This window comes from Sus scrofa, chromosome 17, assembly GCF_000003025.6.
Source record: "Sus scrofa isolate TJ Tabasco breed Duroc chromosome 17, Sscrofa11.1, whole genome shotgun sequence".
NCBI classification, from domain to species: domain Eukaryota; kingdom Metazoa; phylum Chordata; class Mammalia; order Artiodactyla; family Suidae; genus Sus; species Sus scrofa.
Genome location: NC_010459.5, coordinates 28171566 through 28191118, shown reverse-complemented (window position 1 = coordinate 28191118; position 19553 = coordinate 28171566). Strand labels below are relative to the sequence as shown.

The 19553-nt window shown below is 43.2% G+C and overlaps 1 protein-coding gene across 3 annotated transcripts in view; it reads right to left on the bottom strand.

The window, feature by feature from the left end:
- Positions 1-19553, bottom strand: part of CFAP61 (cilia and flagella associated protein 61) — a 261717-nt gene that overhangs the window by 182216 nt on the left and 59948 nt on the right. For all 3 annotated transcript variants that reach the window (XR_002339864.1, XM_021077413.1, XM_021077414.1), the window contains 2 exons: positions 9234-9325; positions 1706-1780 (listed from right to left, as the gene is read on the bottom strand). Coding sequence is in view for 2 of the 3 variants with exons in the window: in XM_021077413.1 (XP_020933072.1) it covers positions 1706-1780; positions 9234-9325 (167 nt within the window). In the remaining variant the exon portion in view is untranslated. The remainder of the gene's footprint in view (positions 1-1705; positions 1781-9233; positions 9326-19553) is intronic.

Sequence of the window (19553 nt, the reverse complement as noted above, 5' to 3'; positions counted from 1 at the left end):
TGTTACAGCGGCGATTAGAAAACTAACACAAAGACCTGGTGCCTGCACTTGGAGACCACAGCGGGAGGACAGGGCAGGGGCTCCTCCATTTGTAATGGCGAATTCCACTTATTTGTCTATTCTCTGTCTCTCCCCATCACCCAGCCTCACACCATGCAGGATGAACCTGGACTTGGAGCTGCTTTCATTCCGCCCCTCCAAAGAATAGTCATTTGGTCATCTCCCGGGGGTGGGGGGTAGTTGACAAATTAAGTGCCATCTCAGGGAATCCAGTGTCCCCAATACTGCAGACTGTCACACAGAGCCCTCATGGCAGCCTGGTCCTCGCCTGGCCTTCCACAGAAGCTACAGGTCATCGGCTCCTTCTGGGTGCCTGTGAAGAATCCCCTGATCAAGGGACCCACTGCCACCTTTCCCAGCTGCGCTCATGAGCCCATGCAAACTCTTTCATCGACGTCCTTGGTTCTCAGCATCTTTAAACTACTTGTGTTCCAGTATCTCCTCGCCCAGGTGTGTCTGTGTAGATCTGTGTCCGTCTCATTCCCTTTCAGTCTTTTCATATACATATATACACATTCTTTTTCTCATACTATCTTCCATCATGTTCTATCCCAAGAGACTGTATATAGTTCCCTATGACTGGGTCACTATACTATACAGCAGAAATTGATGCAACACTGTACATTAAAAGTACACTGTGGTCTAATGAAAATAAAATGAGTTTACGTAAGTTCCTAGGCTGGGGATCAAACACGAGCCTCGGAAGTGACCCAGCCTCCTTTGGATTCTTAACCTGCTGGTCTATAGTGGGTGTAGACTTCTTAAATGGCCAGAGTCCAGCGAGAAGAGGGTGTGATAACCTGGCCCTCTCTCAGCATCCTCCTATCTGGGATTAGCGTGCAGTGAATTTGTCCTCCGGCCTCGGTGGGGATGACTCAGCCTCCTGTCCCCTGTTCCCCCTCAAGGGTCTCTAGGATTTCTTCAGCCAACACACAGGGCCGGTCATCCTACCAACAAGGGGCTCGGGGATTCCCAGGAGGCTCAGAACCGTGCTTGTCACAGAAAATGAGGGTGTTGGATCATGCCAACCTCCCACTTAAAACCTTCCAGGCCTTCCTCTGCTCCTTAGGAGAAGGTCAAAATCCTGAGTGGGGTCCGCAGAGCCCTGAGTCCTCAGGCTTCTAGCAGGAAACGGCACATCCTAATGGTGTGGACAAAGCAGGTTTAACGCACGTGGGAGGTGTGGGCAGGGGCAGGGAGGTGCCCCAAGGAGGGAAACTGGCCTGTGTGTGACAGCAGGGAGCAGTCCTGGAACCGGATATGTGTGGGGATGATGTGTAATTCGTGTAGGTGTGTACACAAACGTGAACATGCTCTGTGTAGAGCTAAGGAACACTCTTATGTTTGCTCCTCCGAAATGCTTTCTCCCTAGACAATGCGAAGAGGAGAAAACTTCTATGTACTGAAACGGTGGCAAATCATCGGTATAGAAAGTGTAACTTCTAGGACCAAGCTGTGCAGGAGACAGAGAATAAAGGGCCAATCACAGTGGAGTAAGGGTTCATTGGGAGGCTTTGAGAAGCAGGTTCCAAGGAAGGAGGCAGCTCTGAGCTGATGGAGAGAGGCAGGGGCACAAAGAGACAGAGAGAGAGCTGTAAGCTGCATGGGGGTCGCCAGCCCCCTCGGTGGCCCCCAAAAGCCCTACCTCTGCTTCGCTACTGCTTTCACTTTGGACTGGTGCTAAAGCGTCCTCCTTGGGGGCTTCTTCTGTGACCTTCCCCTGCAAACGGCAAAGGTGAGACGTGAGAATTAATCAACACCCACGAGGTGCAGAGCCTGGCCCTGCCGCTTAGACGGTGTGGCATCTGTACAAAGGGACTCAGACCAGCACCTACCTCATAAGGTTGCCCTGAGGCTGAAATAAGGACAGGTGGATAGACAGATGCTCAGCATGTCCCAACTCTCTGTAGATGTCAGTGATTCCGCCATGATTTTTATGAGCCTTATGCAACTTGAAAGCTACACTAGGTTTTTTAAAAATTTTATTTCATTTTACTTTTATATTTTTTTATGGCCTCATCTATGGCACATGGAAGTTCCCAGACCGGGGATCAAACCTGTGCCTCCGAAGCGACCTGAGCCACTGCCATCGGATTCTCAACCCACTGCACCACAGTGGGAATTCCTGCACTAGGTTTTTTTAAAACTGCTTTATGGAGGTACAATTGACATACAGTAAACTGCATGACCTTTTGAAAAGTTTTGGCCTATGTAGGTACCCATAAAAATATCACCGCAATACAAGTAACTTACACATACATCGCCCCCCAGAGCTTCTGTGTTTCCACGTGTCTCTCCCTCCCACTCGGAGCCACCCTGCCGACTACGGGGCAGCAATGATCTGCTCTTTCACTACAGATTGTATGCTGAGTCTGTTACTGGATCTTCTGTTCTGTTAATCTATTTGTTGACCTTGACATCATTACCACACGTGTCTTGGTTACAAGAACCTTATAATTAATCTTGAAAACAGTAGCACTGGTCCTACAACCTTGTTCCTTTTTCTAAGTGGTTTTGACTATGCTAGGTCCTTTCCATTTCCACATAAATTCTGAAATTGATTTTCCAATTTCTGTAAAAATTCTTTCTGAAAATATTCTTGTTCTTTTTAGGGCTGCAACCGTGGCATATGGAAGCTCCCAGGCTAGGGGTTGAATCAGAGCTGCAGCTGCTGGCCTATGCCACAGCCATACCAATGCCAGAACTGAGCCACATCTGTAACCTACACCACAGCTCATGGCAATGCCAGATCCTTAACCCACTGAGCAGGGCCAGGGATCAAACAGGAATCCTCATGGATACTAGTCAGCTTCTTAACCTGCAGAGCCACAATGGGAACTCCCCTTCCTGTTGAAATTTTGACTGGGATTTCATTGATCAATTAACATCTTGACAATATCAAGTCCTCAAAACTATGCACAAGGGATATCTCTCCATTTATTTAGATTTTATTTCATTTCTAGTTTACATTATGCAGGTTTTAAATATCTTTTGTCAGATTTAAGTATTTTGTGTATTTGTATTATTCCAAATGGTATTTATTTCAATTTCTAGATATAGCAACAACAACAACAACAAAAAAAAAAGACAAAAGACAAAAAAAAGGAGTTCCCATCGTGGCGCAGTGGTTAACGAATCCGACTAGGAACCATGAGGTTTCGGGTTCGGTCCCTGCCCTTGCTCAGTGGGTTAACGATCCCGCGTTGCCGTGAGCTGTGGTGTAGGTTGCAGACGCGGCTCGGATCCCGAGTTGCTGTGGCTCTGGCGTAGGCCGGTGGCTACAGCTCCTATTCAACCCCTAGCCTGGGAACCTCCATATGCCGCGGGAGCGGCCCAAGAAATAGCAACAACAGCAACAACAACAACAACAACAAAAAAGACAAAAGTCAATTTCTGATTGTTCACTGCTATTATATGGAGATAAAATTACAGTGCATTTTTAGTTTGTATATACTTCGAAATTTACTAAATTATTTATTATTTCTAGTAGCTGTTTTGCAGATCCTAGATGATTATGTTACCTGTGAGTAAAAGACAATTTAAATTCCTTCTTTCCAATCTGGACATCTTTTAATTCTTTTCTTGTCTTCTTGCCACTGGCTTGAACCTCCAGACTAATTCTGAATAGAAGTGGTGAGAACAGACATTCTTGTCTTATTTCTGACCTTGGTGGAAAAGCAGTCAGTCTTTTACCATTAAGGATGATGTTAGCTATAGTTTTGTTTTTTTCGTTTTTTTTCTTTTTTTTTCAAAAATAACCTCTATCAAGTTGATGAAGTTCTCTTATATTCTTAATTTTCTGAGAATTTTTATGAGGAATGAATGTGATTTTTCAAGTGCCTTTCCTGCATTTAAGAGATAAACATATAGGTATCCTTTTTTTAGAATGTTAATATAGTGATTTACATTGATTGATTTTCTTATGTTAAACCAATCCTGCATTCCCAGAATAAACCCTGCTTGGTCATGATGTAGTTATCCTCTTTTTTATACATTGATTTGATTTATTAAAACTTTTAGTAGAATTTTTCCATCAATGTTCATGAGAGCTATTGATCTATAGCTTTACTTACCTATAAATGTCTTTTGTTAGGAAAGAATGTACATCAGATAACTTGAATCCTTTTAAATGTATTGAGACTTATTTTGCAGCTTGGAATATGATCTACCTTAGTAAATATTCCATGTGCCTGTGGGAAGAAGGAACACTGTGCTGTTGGGTAGAGTGTTCTATTAAGCACCAATTAGGTAAAATTGGTCAATAGCATTTTAAAAATCTTCAACATTCTCACTGATTTTCTATCTACTTGTTCTATCAATGATTAAGGGAGGAATACTGAAATTTCTAAATATAGTTCCAGTTCTTTATAGATGTGACTCCACCATCTTCTTGTTCACATTGTTTCCAACAAGAAATCTGCTGCTATCCTCACCTTTGTTCCTCTGTTCCCAACATGTCTTTTTTCTCCCTCTGGCTTCTTTTAAGATTTTCTTTTTTATCACCGGTTTTCCACCATTTGATTATGATATGCTTTGGTGTAGTTGTCATGTTGCTTGTGCTTGTTATTGGTTGAGCTTGTATCTGTGGGTTTATTGTTTTCATTAAGATTGGGAATTTTTAAAATCAATATTTCTTCAATTTTTTCTTCTTTCCAACCGCTTTCTCCTCTTCTTTATGGACTCTAATTACACACATAATAGGTAAAGTTATCCCACAGCTCGCTGATACACTGATTTTTTTTTTAAATTCTCATTTGTTTCCTTAATCTCTTTCTGCGATGTCTAATCTGAAGTTAATCCTTGCAGTGTATTTTTCATCTCATTCATCTCATGCATTGAGGATTTTATCTCTAGAAGTTTCATTTGGGGTGTTTTTATAGGCATATCTCAGATATATTGCAGGTTCATTTCCAGACCACTGCAATAAAGCAAATATTGCAGTAAAGCAAGTCATATGACTTTTTGGTTTCCCAGTACACATAAAAGTTATATTTAAACTATATTCTAGTATATTAAGTGTGCAATAGCATTATGTTTTTTAAAAAACAATGTACATACCTTAATTTAAAAATGCTTTACTGCTAAAAAAAAAAATGCTAACCATTATCTGACAATGCAGGGCTGCCATAAACCTTCAATTTGTAACAAATGCAGTATCTGTGAAACATAATAAAGTGAAGTGCAATAAAACCAGGTATGCCTATATATCTTCCATGTCTCCCCTTAACCTTTGGAATTTACACAGTTATAATAACTGTTTTAATGTTTTTGTGTGCTAATTCTAACATATGCTTCAGATCAGGGTTGCTTTCAATTATTGAGTTATCTCCACCTCATGCGTCACACATTCCCTGGATTTTTTTTTTTTTTTTTTTTTTTTGTCTTTTTAGGGCTGCACCTGAGGCATATGGAAGTTCCTGGGCTAGGGGTCGAATCAGAGCTGTAGCTGCCAGCCTACGTCACAGCAACAAGGAATCCAAGCCACGTCTGCAACATACAGCCACAGCTCACAGCAATGCCAGATCCTTAACTCAGCAATCAAGGCCAGGGATCAAATCCACATCCTTGTGGGTACTAGTTGTGTTCATGAACCACTGAGCCTTCCTGGTTATTTTTTATTGGATCCCAAACATTGTGGGCACTGAATGACTTTGTATTTCTACAAATACTCTCAAACTTTGTTCTGGGACTCAGATTACTTGGAAGCAGTTTGATCCTTTTGGTTCTTACTCTAAAGATTTATTAGACAGGACTGAGGCAGTGCTGTCTCTGGGGCTGATTGTTTCTTGCTACTGGTGCAAGATCCTTCTGCGCATTTTCCCAACACCTTGTGAGTCACAAGATTCCCCAGTCTGGTTGATGGAACAGGCACTATTCCCAGCCTTGTGTGAGCACTGGACACTGTTCACACTAATGGTTTGGGGAGGTGCTTTCCTCAGCCAGAGGTTTCCCCTCTAGTCTCAGTGGTTCCTCCACATGCATAGCTGATCACTCAAGAGTGGCCCTCTGTTGGTGTCCACCATCCCTCTACGCAGCTCTCGCCGCTCTGGTCTTTGTCCTATAAACCTTAGTGGCTTCAGTCTTCGTGGGACTCACCACTGAGCTCCCATGGTTCTTCCTGCCCTGTGCAGCTGCCAGGAGCTCTCTCAAAGCAGGAGGCTAGGAGGGTTGGAAAGCTCATCTGGCTTGTTTCCCACTCCCCAGGAATCACTCTCCTTTGTTACCTGAGGAGCAGTGCAGTATAAACTTGTTTCATATATTTGGCCATTTTTTTTTTTCATGCAGGAAAGCAGATCTAGCTCCTATCACTCCATCTTTGCCAGAAGCAGAAATTCCTCACACTAAGTTCTTTTTTACCTATTCCATTCATCAGCTTCACTTCCCTCAATCCTGTCACTGCCAAACAAGCTTCTTTAAAAGGTTCAAGGGTCCCTCAGTCCCTTCTTCTGGGATGTTTTCCACCCTGGTTTCCACATCCTGAATTAGGCGTTTTCCTCTTCCTACCATTCACCACCTCCTGAAGGCTGAGGCTGGGTTTTGGTCTCATGAGTACCCTCAGCACTTAGCAGAGCCTGGCCGTTGTGAGTGTCCAGCCTCTGTGCGGAGGACAAATCAGTCCTTGAAATACAACACCCACCCGGCTACAGCTTGGGTCCTTTTATGGTTTGGGGTATAAGAAGGCATTTTCCATAGAGACAATGTGAAAAGCTGTCAGAATGAGCCAGGCGGCCTAGTGCTAAGATCAAGGTCCTTGCTCCCTCCTCTTCTTCCCAAGATCTTCTCTGCATGAGCTGATGGGCAAGGGGAATCTTGTTCAGTCCAAAGTTGGAAAGGAGAAAAAAAGAGAGTTGGGAGCCGGAGTCCAGGAAGCAATGGCCCTGCACCAGCTCCCCATTCTGGCCCCAGGTGGATGGAAGAGTCAGGAGGACCCGAAGTGAGAGGGCCTGTGCAGAGAAACATGTACTGGGATTCTGGCCACACATGGTACTGATGCAGAGCCAGGCTGACAATAGCAGCCCAGAGATTAGCCTGTCCTTCTCTCACCTTGGTGAGAGCTCGTTCCAGAGGACACAAAGGACATGCCCTGAGGTCCTGCAGGAGCAGGTGAGCAGAGCCCAGTAAATAGGGGCATTTCTATTTCTCTGAACCACTAGCAGTCAGTAGTTAGCAGAGATGGAACAATGGGTGGATCCCCGGGCCCACCCCCCAAATTCTATGTCCTCTACTACATGGATGCCTGTGGCCTCCTTGGGTGTGGGTTTGCCCCCTCCCCCAACCTTAGGTCAGGGCAGCAACACTGGGAAAGCAGGAGTGTGTGGGAAGGCACTTCTGCAGAGTCCTGGTAGGGACAGGGAGCCAGGAGCTTGCCAGCAGGTGCCTCTATGGCCTGTGGGGCCCAGTCGGGCAGGAAGGAAAATCTGCCTCAATTGAGTCTGTGCACAAGGTGGGTTTTCTAACTGGCTTTATCATTTTTTTTTTAATTTTATTTTTTTATTTTCCCACTGTACAGCAAGGGGGTCAGGTTATCCTTACATGTATACATTACAATTACAGTTTTTCCCCCACCATTTCTTCTGTTGCAACATGAGTATCTAGACATAGTTCTCAATGCTATTCAGCGGGATCTCCTTGTAAATCTATTCTACGTTGTGACTGATAAGCCCAAGCTCCCGATCCCTCCCACTCCCTCCCCCTCCCATCAGGCAACCACAAGTCTCTTCTCCAAGTCCATGATTTTCTTTTCTGAGGAGATGTTCATTTGTGCTGGATATTAGATTCCAGTTATAAGTGATATCATATGGTATTTGTCTTTGTCTTTCTGGCTCATTTCACTCAGGATGAGAGTCTCTAGTTCCATCCATGTTGCTGCAAATGGCATGATGTCATCCTTTTTTATGGCTGAGTAGTATTCCATCGTGTATATATACCACATCTTCCGAATCCAATCCTCTGTCGATGGACATTTGGATTGTTTCCATGTCCTGGCTATTGTGAATAGTGCTGCAATGAACATGCGGGTGCATGTGTCTCTTTTAAGTAGAGCTTTGTCCGGATAGATGCCCAAGAGTGGGATTGCAGGGTCATATGGAAGTTCTATGTATAGATTTCTAAGGTATCTCCAAACTGTTCTCCATAGTGGCTGTACCAGTTTACATTCCCACCAACAGTGCAGGAGGGTTCCCTTTTCTCCACAGCCCCTCCAGCACTTGTTATTTGTGGATTTATTAATGATAGCCATTCTGACTGGTGTGAGGTGGTATCTCATGGTAGTTTTGATTTGCATTTCTCTTATAATCAGCGATGTGGAGCATTTTTTCATGTGTTTGTTGGCCATCTGTATATCTTCCTTGGAGAAATGTCTATTCAGGTCTTTTGCCCATTTTTCCATTGATTGATTGGTTTTTTTGCTGTTGAGTTGTATAAGTTGCTTATATATTCTAGAGATTAAGCCCTTGTCAGTTGCATCATTTGAAACTATTTTCTCCCATTCTGTAAGTTGTCTTTTTGTTTTCTTTTGGGTTTCCTTTGCTGTGCAAAAGCTTTTCAGTTTGATGAGGTCCCATGGGTTTATTTTTTTTTAAACTAAAGTATAGTTGATTTACAGTGTTGTGCCAATTTATGCCATACAACATTATTACTATTTTTAGGGCCATACCCATGGCATATGGAAGTTCCCAGGCTAGGGGTCGAATCGAATTAGAGCTGCAGCTGCCGGCCTACACCACAGCCACAGCACTGCAGAATCCTGCAACCTACACAGCAGCTCACAGCAACACCAGATCCTTAACCCTCTAAGCGAGGCCAGGGATCGAACCTGCATCCTCATGGATACTAGTCGGGTTTATTACTGCTGAGCCACAACGGGAACTCCGAGGTTGGCTTTAAATGAGCTGCTCTATTCACCTCAGCCTCCTGAAATCAGGGAATGAGTGAGAAGGGAGGTGGAGACGGGATGGAATTCCATCTTTACTTGGATTCTTGAAGTTGCCTTGAGGCTCTGATTTGTTACAAACACACGGTCTTTGTTCCCCAAACCCCCTCCCACCCTTGTCCCCCAGATCTTAGTGCTGGTAAGACCTTCCCCTCTGGGCAGCAGGACCACCCCTGGCCCTGATGGCACCAGCAGCCCCTGGGCCCACCCCGCCCCCAGGCTGGGAGACACTCTCTATTACCTGGGTGCTCTCCTTGGCCTCCATGGAGGCAGTTTCCCGCAGCTCCTTGACTATTTTCTGGGAGTCCTGGCTGCTGCTCCTGAGCTCAGTATCTTTGAGAGAAAGAGTAGCACAAAGACAGAAAAGAGATGATAAATATCTTCCGAGCACAGGAAATTGGAGGCAGCATAGAAATGTGTTTCTAAACTGCAGCATAGGAGTTACTGCTGTGGTACAGCAGGTTAAGGATCAGGCATTGTCTCTGTGGTGACTTGGGATGCTTCTGAATTTTGGGTTCAATCCCAAGCCCCGTGCAGTGGGTTAAGGATACAGAAATGGCGCGGCTGTGGCATAGGTCGCAACTGTGGCTCGGATTCAATCCCTGGCCTGGGAACTTCCATATGCTGTGGGTTTGGGAAAAAAAAAAAAAACTGTACATCTGAAGAATTCTATTGTTGAGGGGCAGGTGGGGAGAACAGAGTCTTCGCAGCCCACCCTGATTCTGACCTCTCTTTGCCTCATCAGCACGATGGAGAGAAAGCGGTACCTGGACCTACAAGAGCTGTGTAGATAAAGTGATGCCACCCCCCTGGGCCCTGGAACCTGCCAGTGACCAAGCTACCTTTCACTGGAGCTACCTTTCACTTTGAAGTTTACAACAACTGATGACCAATCTCCTGGGTGGTGGTGGGCTTTGAAGTGATTTTAAGAGGAATCAGGCAGGGGGTGGGGGCTGGGGTAGTTCCTGTTGTGGCTCAGTGGGTTGTGAACCCAACTAGGAACCATGAGGATGCGGGTCCGATCCCTGGCCTTGCTCAGTGGGTTAAGGATCTAATGTTGCCGTGAGCTGTGGTGTAGGTCACAGATACGGCTTAGATCCCGAGTTGCTGCGGTTGTGGCGTAGGCCCACGACTGCAGTTCTGATTAACTTCCATATGCCGTAGGTGTGGCCCCCCCAAAAAGCAAAAAAAAAAGGAACAGGGGAAAGACTACCATCAGCCATATCAGTGCTCTCAGAACACAGAGATTAGCACATGGGCTGCTTTCCCCATGTTTGGAAATACTGTGAACGTGCATCTGAACTTGGCCATGATTTTCACTTTTCTACTTTCTTTTTTTTTAAACTGTGTTGTTGCTATTTCCGTGCGCATATGAGTTCCAGTATCCAATAGCAAGAAAGCAACGCAGATCCGACCGCGTCTGCAACCTACACACAGCGCACGCAACGGATCGTTAACCACTGAGCAAGGCAGGATCGAACAATCATGTTTAGTGATCGTTAACATGCGAGAAATCCAACTTTTCTACTTTCTAAACAAGAAGAACTGGAGCTAAGGTTATTGCTTTAATGTTCTGGAAAGTCAACCATCAGGGTAGTGGTCATGTATTTAGTCTTCACTCAAAATTGGAGTGGAACCAATTTTTTCCCATTTTATCTAAAAAGCTCTTCCCTCTCCCCCTCTATCTTGTCATCCTCCTTCTGCTCTCTTTTCTTTCTTCCTGCCAGTCTTTCTCCTGCCCCCCACCACTGTCTCTTTCCCTCCCCCTCTCCCTCCCTCCCCACTACATCTCCTCCTTTCTGGCTCATTCTCAGCCTGCTCCTGGTGGGTGGGGTGCAGGGGGGGAATGACTCCCACTGACATCTGCTCGCAGCCTTTGGGCCTGAGCTCAGATCAGCCCTAGGATGCTCTGCCTGGGGGCTGCAGAGACCATGCTGCCAGCATGGCCTGCTGCCCTGTCTTCTTGTTTCTAAGCATCAAAGCAGAGGCTGTGGGGGCAGAGGCAGCCGGCTGCTCTCTGCTTCTCCTCTCCCACTGTGTTCCTCCTTCCAGCAGCAGCCGGCATAAGGGCCCCTGCAGACACCCCTCAACCCCAAGACCCCATTAACTCCTGCCCTCTTCCTACTTCTGGCAAAGACGTAGGTGAATGGAGTTCTAAGAGAAAAATCAGATGCCCAGGGAGGCGTAAAGAGCAGAGATGAAGAGGTAGATAATGCGCAAGGTACAACAAAAGAGTCGAATCCTGGCAGAGCAAGTAGCTCTTTTTTTTTTTTTTTTCTTTCTTTCTTTTTTTTTTTCTTTTTTTCTTTTCTTTTTTTTTTTTTTGGCCACCCCATGGTATATGGAGTTCCCAGGCCAGGGATCAAATCTGAGTCAGGGTTGTGACCTAAACGCCAGAGCTGTGCACCGGATCCTTAACCCATTGTCTGGGCTAGAATCAAACCCGAGTCCCTGCCCCTGCAGAGACACTGTGGATTCTGCTGGGCCACACTGGGAACTCTGCTCTTCTGGGTGGAGAGCAAATGTCATGAGAAGACAAAGGATGCAGAATCCCTCTTCTGAAGAAAGATGCTTTGGGGAGAGGAAAACTTCTTGTGTCTCCAGCACCTGAGTGTGCCCTGCTCCCTGCAAACTTTCCAGATCGTTTGTGCGGCATTTCCAGCGTTGTCAGGACGGCAAGAGCAGAGGGCTTTTTAGGTTAATTTAGTTTGTTAATGAGATACAACACATACACGGTAAAGTGCATGAATCTCTACGTGTATCTACCCCCATGTAACAACCACTTTAAGTGGATGTTAAAGCTTTTTCAGGACTTCCCTGGTGGCTCAGTAGGTTAGGGATCCAGCATTGTCACTGCAGTGCCTTGGGTCGTTGCTGTGGCTGGGGTTCGATCCCTGACCCAGGAACTTTCACATGCCCAGACACAGAAAAAAAATACATTAATTAAAAAAAAAAATAAAGGCTTTCCAGCACCCAGAAGTTTCCCTCATCTGCTCTCTAGCCAACACACCTCTTAAAGGGTTCTGACTTTTACCACCATTGATTCATTTTGCTCAACAGCAAAATTTTTAAATTAAAAAAAAAAACACGTATCAATAACTTCCTATTCCTACGTTGCACTTTATTTTATAAAAAATATAGTCTTTTCTTGGAGTTCCCAGCATGGCGCAGCAGTAACAAATCCAACTAGGAACCATGAGGTTGTGAGTTTGATCCTTGGTCTCGTTCAGTGGGTTAAGGATCCAGTGATGCCGTGAGGTGTGGTGTAGATCGCAGACACAGCTGGGATCTGGTATTGCTGTGGCTGTGGTGTAGGCTGGCTGCTGTAGCTTCAATTCATCCCCTAGTTTGGGAGCCTCCATATGCCGTGGGTGTGGCCCTAAAAAAGGAAAAAAAAAAAAGGAAAGAAAAAAAGAAAAAACCATATATATAATATATATATATATATACAGTCTTATATTATATATATATATACACAGTCTCTTCTTAATTTTTAAATTTGAAGAACGACTAAAAACACAGTCTAGTTTTTACAAAAAAAATCTAGGAGTTCCCTGGCAGCTTATCAGTTAAGGATGCAGCATGGTTACTGCTGTGGTTCAGGTAACTGCTGTGGCATGGGTTCAATCCTGGCCTGGGAACTTTCACATCCCATGAGCACAGCCAAAAAAAAAAAAAAAGAAGAAGAAGAAAACTAGACCCCCTCTGTGCATTTATTTATTTATTTAACCGAAGTCTAGTCGTATGTTTCAGATTCTTCTCCCTTATAGGTTACTACAAAATATTAAGTAGAGACCCCCGTCCTATACAGTAGGTCCTTGTTGGTTATATATTTGATGCATTTCATAATTAGGACAATATTATGAAATGCCAGAAATCTCAGAGAATGGATCATCTTTGCAATGAACTCTTAAAATCCTCTCACTGTCTGATGGGCTAATGTTCACAGGACAATAACCAATGACAACGACACTGGGCTAAAGAGTTGTGGATGTTGCCATTCATTACAAAGCAGCTGCTGCGCACATCCCCAGAGGTGGCGGAACGGGGCAAGGTGATGCCATGTCTGCCTTGCCTGTGTCTCTGGGGTCCTGTGAGGTTTCATTAGCTCATGTTCTCACTGTGCCCTGAGATCCTCAAATGTGAGGAGCTGTCCCTGGGAAGAGTTGAGGCAGCATTATTACATCACACACAGCCAGAAACATGACTGGGGCTACACATTTCATTGTTATTTTGCTGCTTACACTGCCTAAGTAGCTTGGAAGTCAGAATTAGGGGTTTATTCTGGTGGGACAGAAGGCACCATTTGCTAGGATCTTCTCTATGAGTGAGACTGCTAATCTGAGAAGGGAATTACCATGAAGCCAATAAAGCTGGAGGTCTGGGACCCTCCAAGGCACAGCGCCCACCATGCATTCATAATTTTTTTTTGTCTTTTTTTAGGGCTGCTCCCACAGCATATGGAAATTCCCAGGCTCGGAGTCGAATCAGAGCTGCAGCTGCCAGCCTATGCCACAGCCACAACAATACCAGATCCGAACTTCATCTGTAAGCTATGCTGCAGCTCACAGCAACGCCAGATCCTTAACCCACTGAGCGAGGCTAGGGGTCAAACCCTCGTCTTCAGGATACTAGTCAGGTTCATTACTGCTGAGCCACAATGGGAACTCCTGTATTCTTTTCCTTAAAGAGAGGTCCCAATTTATAGACCCAAGGTCCCACAAGACATGGGTCTGCCCTGCTCTTTATCTCATAGGAATAATACATAGGGAAAGCAAAACAATGCATTTTGAAGGCTTTTAGGAATAAATAACAGTATACCCTCTGGTGGTTTTTAACATTTAAAAAAGTTGTTTTTGTGAAATGAGATAAAGTGATTCTAAAAGAGTAAATATTAAAGAACAGTCAACAACATTTTAAAAAATAAGACCAAAGAGTGGGCCAAATTTTATAACAAATATTAAGATACATCATAAAGCCATAGCTATTAAAAAGTACGTTACTGAGAGTAGGAACAGAACAGAATGGAATCCAGAAAATGGTCAGAAGATGATGATATGCTCTTTCTTTTGTTTCTTTTCTTTTTTTTTTTTTTTTTTGCGCCATCTGGGGCATATGGAAGTCCCTGGGTCAGGGACTGAATCTAAGCTGCGGCTGCCACTTACCCCCCCAGCTGCAGCAATGCCAGATCCTTTAACCCACGGCACCAGGCTGGGGACTGAACCCTCATCTCTGAAGCAACCCAAGCCACTGCCTTCAGATTCTTAACCCACAGGGCACAGTGGGGACTCTGATAATATGTTCATTTACATTAAAGGTGGCATTGGTGGAGGAAGAATAAACTACAAATTAATAGTACTAACCAGATGGGAAACAATTAATGTGGGCCCCTGTTTCATACAATATACAAAGGTCATTTGCAGATATATTAACAACCTAAAGTTTTTTTAAAAATACTTTTAATTACTAGAAGAAAACATAGGAGAATACTTCTATTATCTTGGGGGGGGGGATCCTTCCTTAAGAATGCAGAAGACAGAAGTCATAAAAGAAAAAGGTTGACATACATGACCCCATCAAAATCTATGGACTTCATATATGAGCATAGCAAGAGGTCCTGATGAGACATACTAAAGTTATAACAATGGCCGTTTCTGGGGATGAGAGGAAGAACCAGGGTTGGACATTGATCAAAGGGAATTCGACGTCAACTGCATTATCCTAACTTTTTAAATGAGGACAGTCATGTATTATTAATGCAATTAAGATTCAAAAAAATTTAATTATGAAAATAAATTTTCTATCTTGGCTATATTGCAAAATAGTCATTTTTGTTTAGTATTTTAATATTATGGATAATTTCATTAAAAACTAACAAATGAATTTAAGCCACTCAGTTTTTTGTCTTTTTTTTTTTTTTTTTTTTTTTTGAGGGCCGCACCAGCGGCATACGGAGGTTCCCCAGGCTACAGGTCGAATCAGAGCTTATGCCACAGCCACAGCATCGCCAGATCCGAGCTGCGTCTGCAACCTACACAACAGCTCATGGCAACACTGGATCCTTAACCCACTGAGCAAGGCCAGGGATCAAACCCACATGGATACAAACCCATGTGGATACTTCATTAACCACTGAGCCACAACGGGAATTCCCGAAGCCACTCAGTTTTAACTAGGGGAAAGATTAGAGGTTCAAGTTAAGTCATTCATACGAGTGAAGTTCAGCGAAGAACAAGGCACTCTGTGATACACCAAGAAGTATGCCATGAATCAAACATGGTCCTCACTCTAACAGGCTCACAAGTGATCAGGGTGTGTGGGCGTGCATGAGGATGCCCACACACACGCGTGCATGCATGCACACACACATACCCCCCTGCAACCATCCTTCAGTGTGCAAGCTGCTAAAGCAGAGGTAAGAACGAAGCACATCGAGGGTTCATTTATTTATTCATTCGCTCATTTAAAAATTTATATTTTACACCTACCATCTGTTAGTCATTAACATTCTAGATGCCGGGGATCCAGCAGTGAACTGCCCTGCACACGGAGCAAGTGCACAAGAGGAGGAGGAATGAATGTGAAGCTACGGTAGAGGGCAGTAGAGGGCAGCACAAGATAGGAGCAGGGGCACTGCTTTGGGTTGAGCGGTCAGAGGCATCCTTCTGGACATTTAAGCTGATGTGTAAAGGCTAAGAAGTAGACAATGGATTACTGATGCAATCACAAGATAGAGAGAATCAACCAAATCCTGAAGGTCTTTTAAAAATACCCATTAAATTGGTGAGATTAAGAAAGGAAAAGACACAAATAAAAAATACGAGGAGGATTTCCCGCTGTGGCACAACAGGATCAGCAGTGTCTCTGGAGCCCTGGGATGCAGGTTCAGTCCCCAGCCTGGCAGAGTGGGCTAAGGACCCTACATTGCCAAAGCTGTGGCAGAGATCACAACGGTGGCTAGGATCTGATCCCTGGCCCGGGAACTCCACCTGCCATGAGGTGGCCAAAAAAGAAAAGAAAAAAAAAAAAAAAAACACTAAAAAACAGAGAGAAACATAGGGGGCATCTATAAAGTAATACGGTAGCTATACACCCATTTCAACATTGAATGTAAATGACCTAAATAACATAATGAAAAGATAACGATTGTCACACTAGATAAAAACAATAACCAAACTCTGCTATTTACAGGAGACACACCTAACATGTAAGGAAACAGGAAGGATGAAAATAAAAGGATGGAAAAAGATATAGCACGCAAGTATGAATCAAAGGAAGCAGATGTGGCCATATTAAAGTCAGAAAAAGCACACTTTAAGGCAACGAAGCATCACTAGAGACAAAGGACACTTCATTACTGATTTTTCGAAGTTCAAGGAAGATATGACTTAAAAATTGTGTACCTAATAAGTAACACAGACTCAAAATATATAATGAAAAATGATGGCTATGAGTAAAAATTGGTACACACACAATCAAAACAGGAGATTTTTAACACACCTCTCATGAATTGATCAAACAATAGATAAAGTCAATAAGAAGGAAATACTTGACATTATCATCAAACGTGACTAATTCCTACAGAACCCTGCACTAAACAACTATAGGATATACATTCTATTCATGGACTCAAGGACCATTTGCCAAAATTGACTATATGCTCAACAAAATTTAAAGGATCAAAATCACACAGGGTAAGTTCTCTGATTTCAATGCAATTAAGTTCAAAACTAGTGATAAAAAGATAACTGGAACCCCAAATGGATGGAGAAAATGTGGTATATACAAACAATGGAATATGATTCCAAGAAGGAAATCCTGCAATATGTGACAATATGGCTAAACCTTGGACATATGCTAAGTGAAAGAAGCCTATTAGAGGAAGATAGAGACTACATGATTTTGCTTACATGTGGAATCTAAAATAGTCAAATTTGATAGATGCATAGATGAAATGGTACGTTCCAGGGGCTGGGGGAGGGGGAAACAGGGGGATGCTATTCAAAAGGTATGAAGTGGAGAGTTCCCTTGGTGGCTCAGCAGTTAATGAACCCGACAAGGATCCATGAGGATGTGGGTTCAATCCCTGGCCTCACTCACTGGGTTAAGGATCTGGCATTGCTATGGCTGTGGTGTAGGACGGCAGCTATAGCTCCGATTTGATCCCTAGCCTGGGAACTTTCATATGCCATGAGTGTGACCCTAAAAAAGAAAAAAAAAAAAAAGGTGTAAAGTGTCAGTGGTGCAAGATGAATAAGTTCTAGAGAGCTGCTGTACAACACTGTGCTTGTAGTTAACAAAACTGTATTATACACTTCAAAATTTAAGAAAGCAATTCTCATGTTGTGTTTGTACCATAATAAAATAAATTTTTTTAAAAAGATATACTTTTTAAAAAAATTTATTTTATGTTATTTTTTGTCTTTTTGCCTTTTCTAGGGCCGTTCCCACGGCATATGGAGGTTCCCAGGCTAGGGGTCTAATTGGAGCTGTAGCCTCTGGCCTATACCAGAGCCATAGCAATGTGGGTTCCGAGCCTTGTCTGCGACCTACACCACAGCTCACAGCAATGCCGGATCCTTAACCCTGAGCAAGGCCAGGGACCGAACCCGCAACCTCATGGTTCCTAGGCCGATTCGTTAACCACTGAGCCATGATGGGAACTCCTTAAAAAAGATAAATAGGAGTTCCCAGGTGGTGCAGTGGGTTAAGGATCCAGCATTGTCACTGCTGTGATGGAGGTTCAATCTCTGGCCCTGGAACTTTCACAGGCTGCAGGCACAGCAAAAAAATTGTTTTAAATTGGAATAAATAGTTGTGTTTTTTTTTTTTAAGAAAATGCCAGGAAAATATAAAGATAAATAGCATATACCCAAACACTCTTTTAAATAAGTTACAGGCCAAAGAATAAATAACCCGAAATTTCAAAAATATTGATAGCGAACACATTACAAAACCAAACTTGTGAGTTGCAGCTAAATCCGGGCATAGAGCAATATTTATAGTTTAAACACTCATATTAGGAAAAAAGAAAAACTGAAAATCAGGGAGTTAAGAATTCATTTAAAAATATAGGAAAACAAACATCAAATTTAGCCCCAAAATAAAAAGGATGAAATAATAAAGAAAAGAGCAGAAATAAAATGAGTAAAATAAAACATAAAATAGGGAGAATCAGGCAATCCAAAATCTGGTTCTCTGGGAAATCTAATAAAACTGGTATACCTCTAGCAAGATGCTTTGAGAGAGAATACAAATAATCAAGGTCAGGAATTTTGAAAGGGCAGCATCACTACAAAGCTTCAGAACATTAAAAGTATAATAGAAGGGAGCGCCCACTGCAGCTCAGAAGAAACAAATCCAACTAGTATCCATGAGGATGTGGGTTCAATCCCTGGCCTCACTCAGTGGATCAGAGATCCAGCATTGCAGTGAGCTGTGACGTAGGTTGCAGACGAGGCTCAGATCCCGTGTGGCTGTGGCTGTGGCTGTGGTGCAGGCCAGCAACTATAGCTCCGATTCGACCCATAGCCTAGGAAATTTCCATGTGATGTGGGTACAGCCTTTAAAAAGAAAAAAAAAAGTGAGATAGAAAATGAAGGACAGCCTTTGAATATTCTCCTAATGCCTTTGAAAATGTAAAGGAAATATACAGATTCATAGTAAAAATTACAAACTACCAAGTAGACCAAAAAAGAACAGTTCTATAACAATTTAAAAAACTGAAAGTGCAAATAAAAACCTTCCCCTGCAGTTCCCACTGTGGCACAGTGGGTTAAGAATCCAACCGCAGTGGCTCAAGTCACTGTGGAGGTGCAGGTTTGATTCCCTGGCCTGGCTCAATAGGTTAAAGGATCTGGCATTGCTGCCACTGCAGCTCGGATTCAGTCCCTGGCCCAGAATCTTCCATATGCCACAGGTGTAGCCATAAAAAGAAAAAAAAAGTTTCCCCTAAAAGTGAACCAGGTTCACATAGCTTCACTGACACATTCCACAAAATATTTAAAGGATAAATATTCCTAATCTTGCATACATTTCCAAAAATAAAAGAAGAGAGACTACTCCTCCAGTTGTTTTATGAGGCTAGCATAACCTCATTTCCAAAGTGGGGCAAGAACATTTCAAGAAGTGAAAATTACAGACCAATTTCACTCATGAACATGGCTGCAAAAATCCTCAACAGAACACTAGCGAAAAAAAAAAAAATTCAGCATTGCATGAAAGAATAATATAGATAAGTAACTGAATCGCTTTACTATATACCAGAAAAAACCCACTATAAATCAACTATACTTTGATTCAAAAAATAAATAGTGGGCTCTGATAACCATTTCTGGATTGTATTCCAGGGATGGATCAGTTGGTCAACCTCCACAGCTGTCAGAAACTAAGGACTAGTTACCAAGCTCACTGCCCAGAACCACGCATATTAATCACAATACATATTTGTAACTTAGTAGGCAAAAGAAGGGAGGAAAAGATCTTGGGTTTTAATGTGCATTTCAGTTTTAAGGAAGCTGAATATTTTCTCACATTTATTATGAATAATATTTTTTGTATA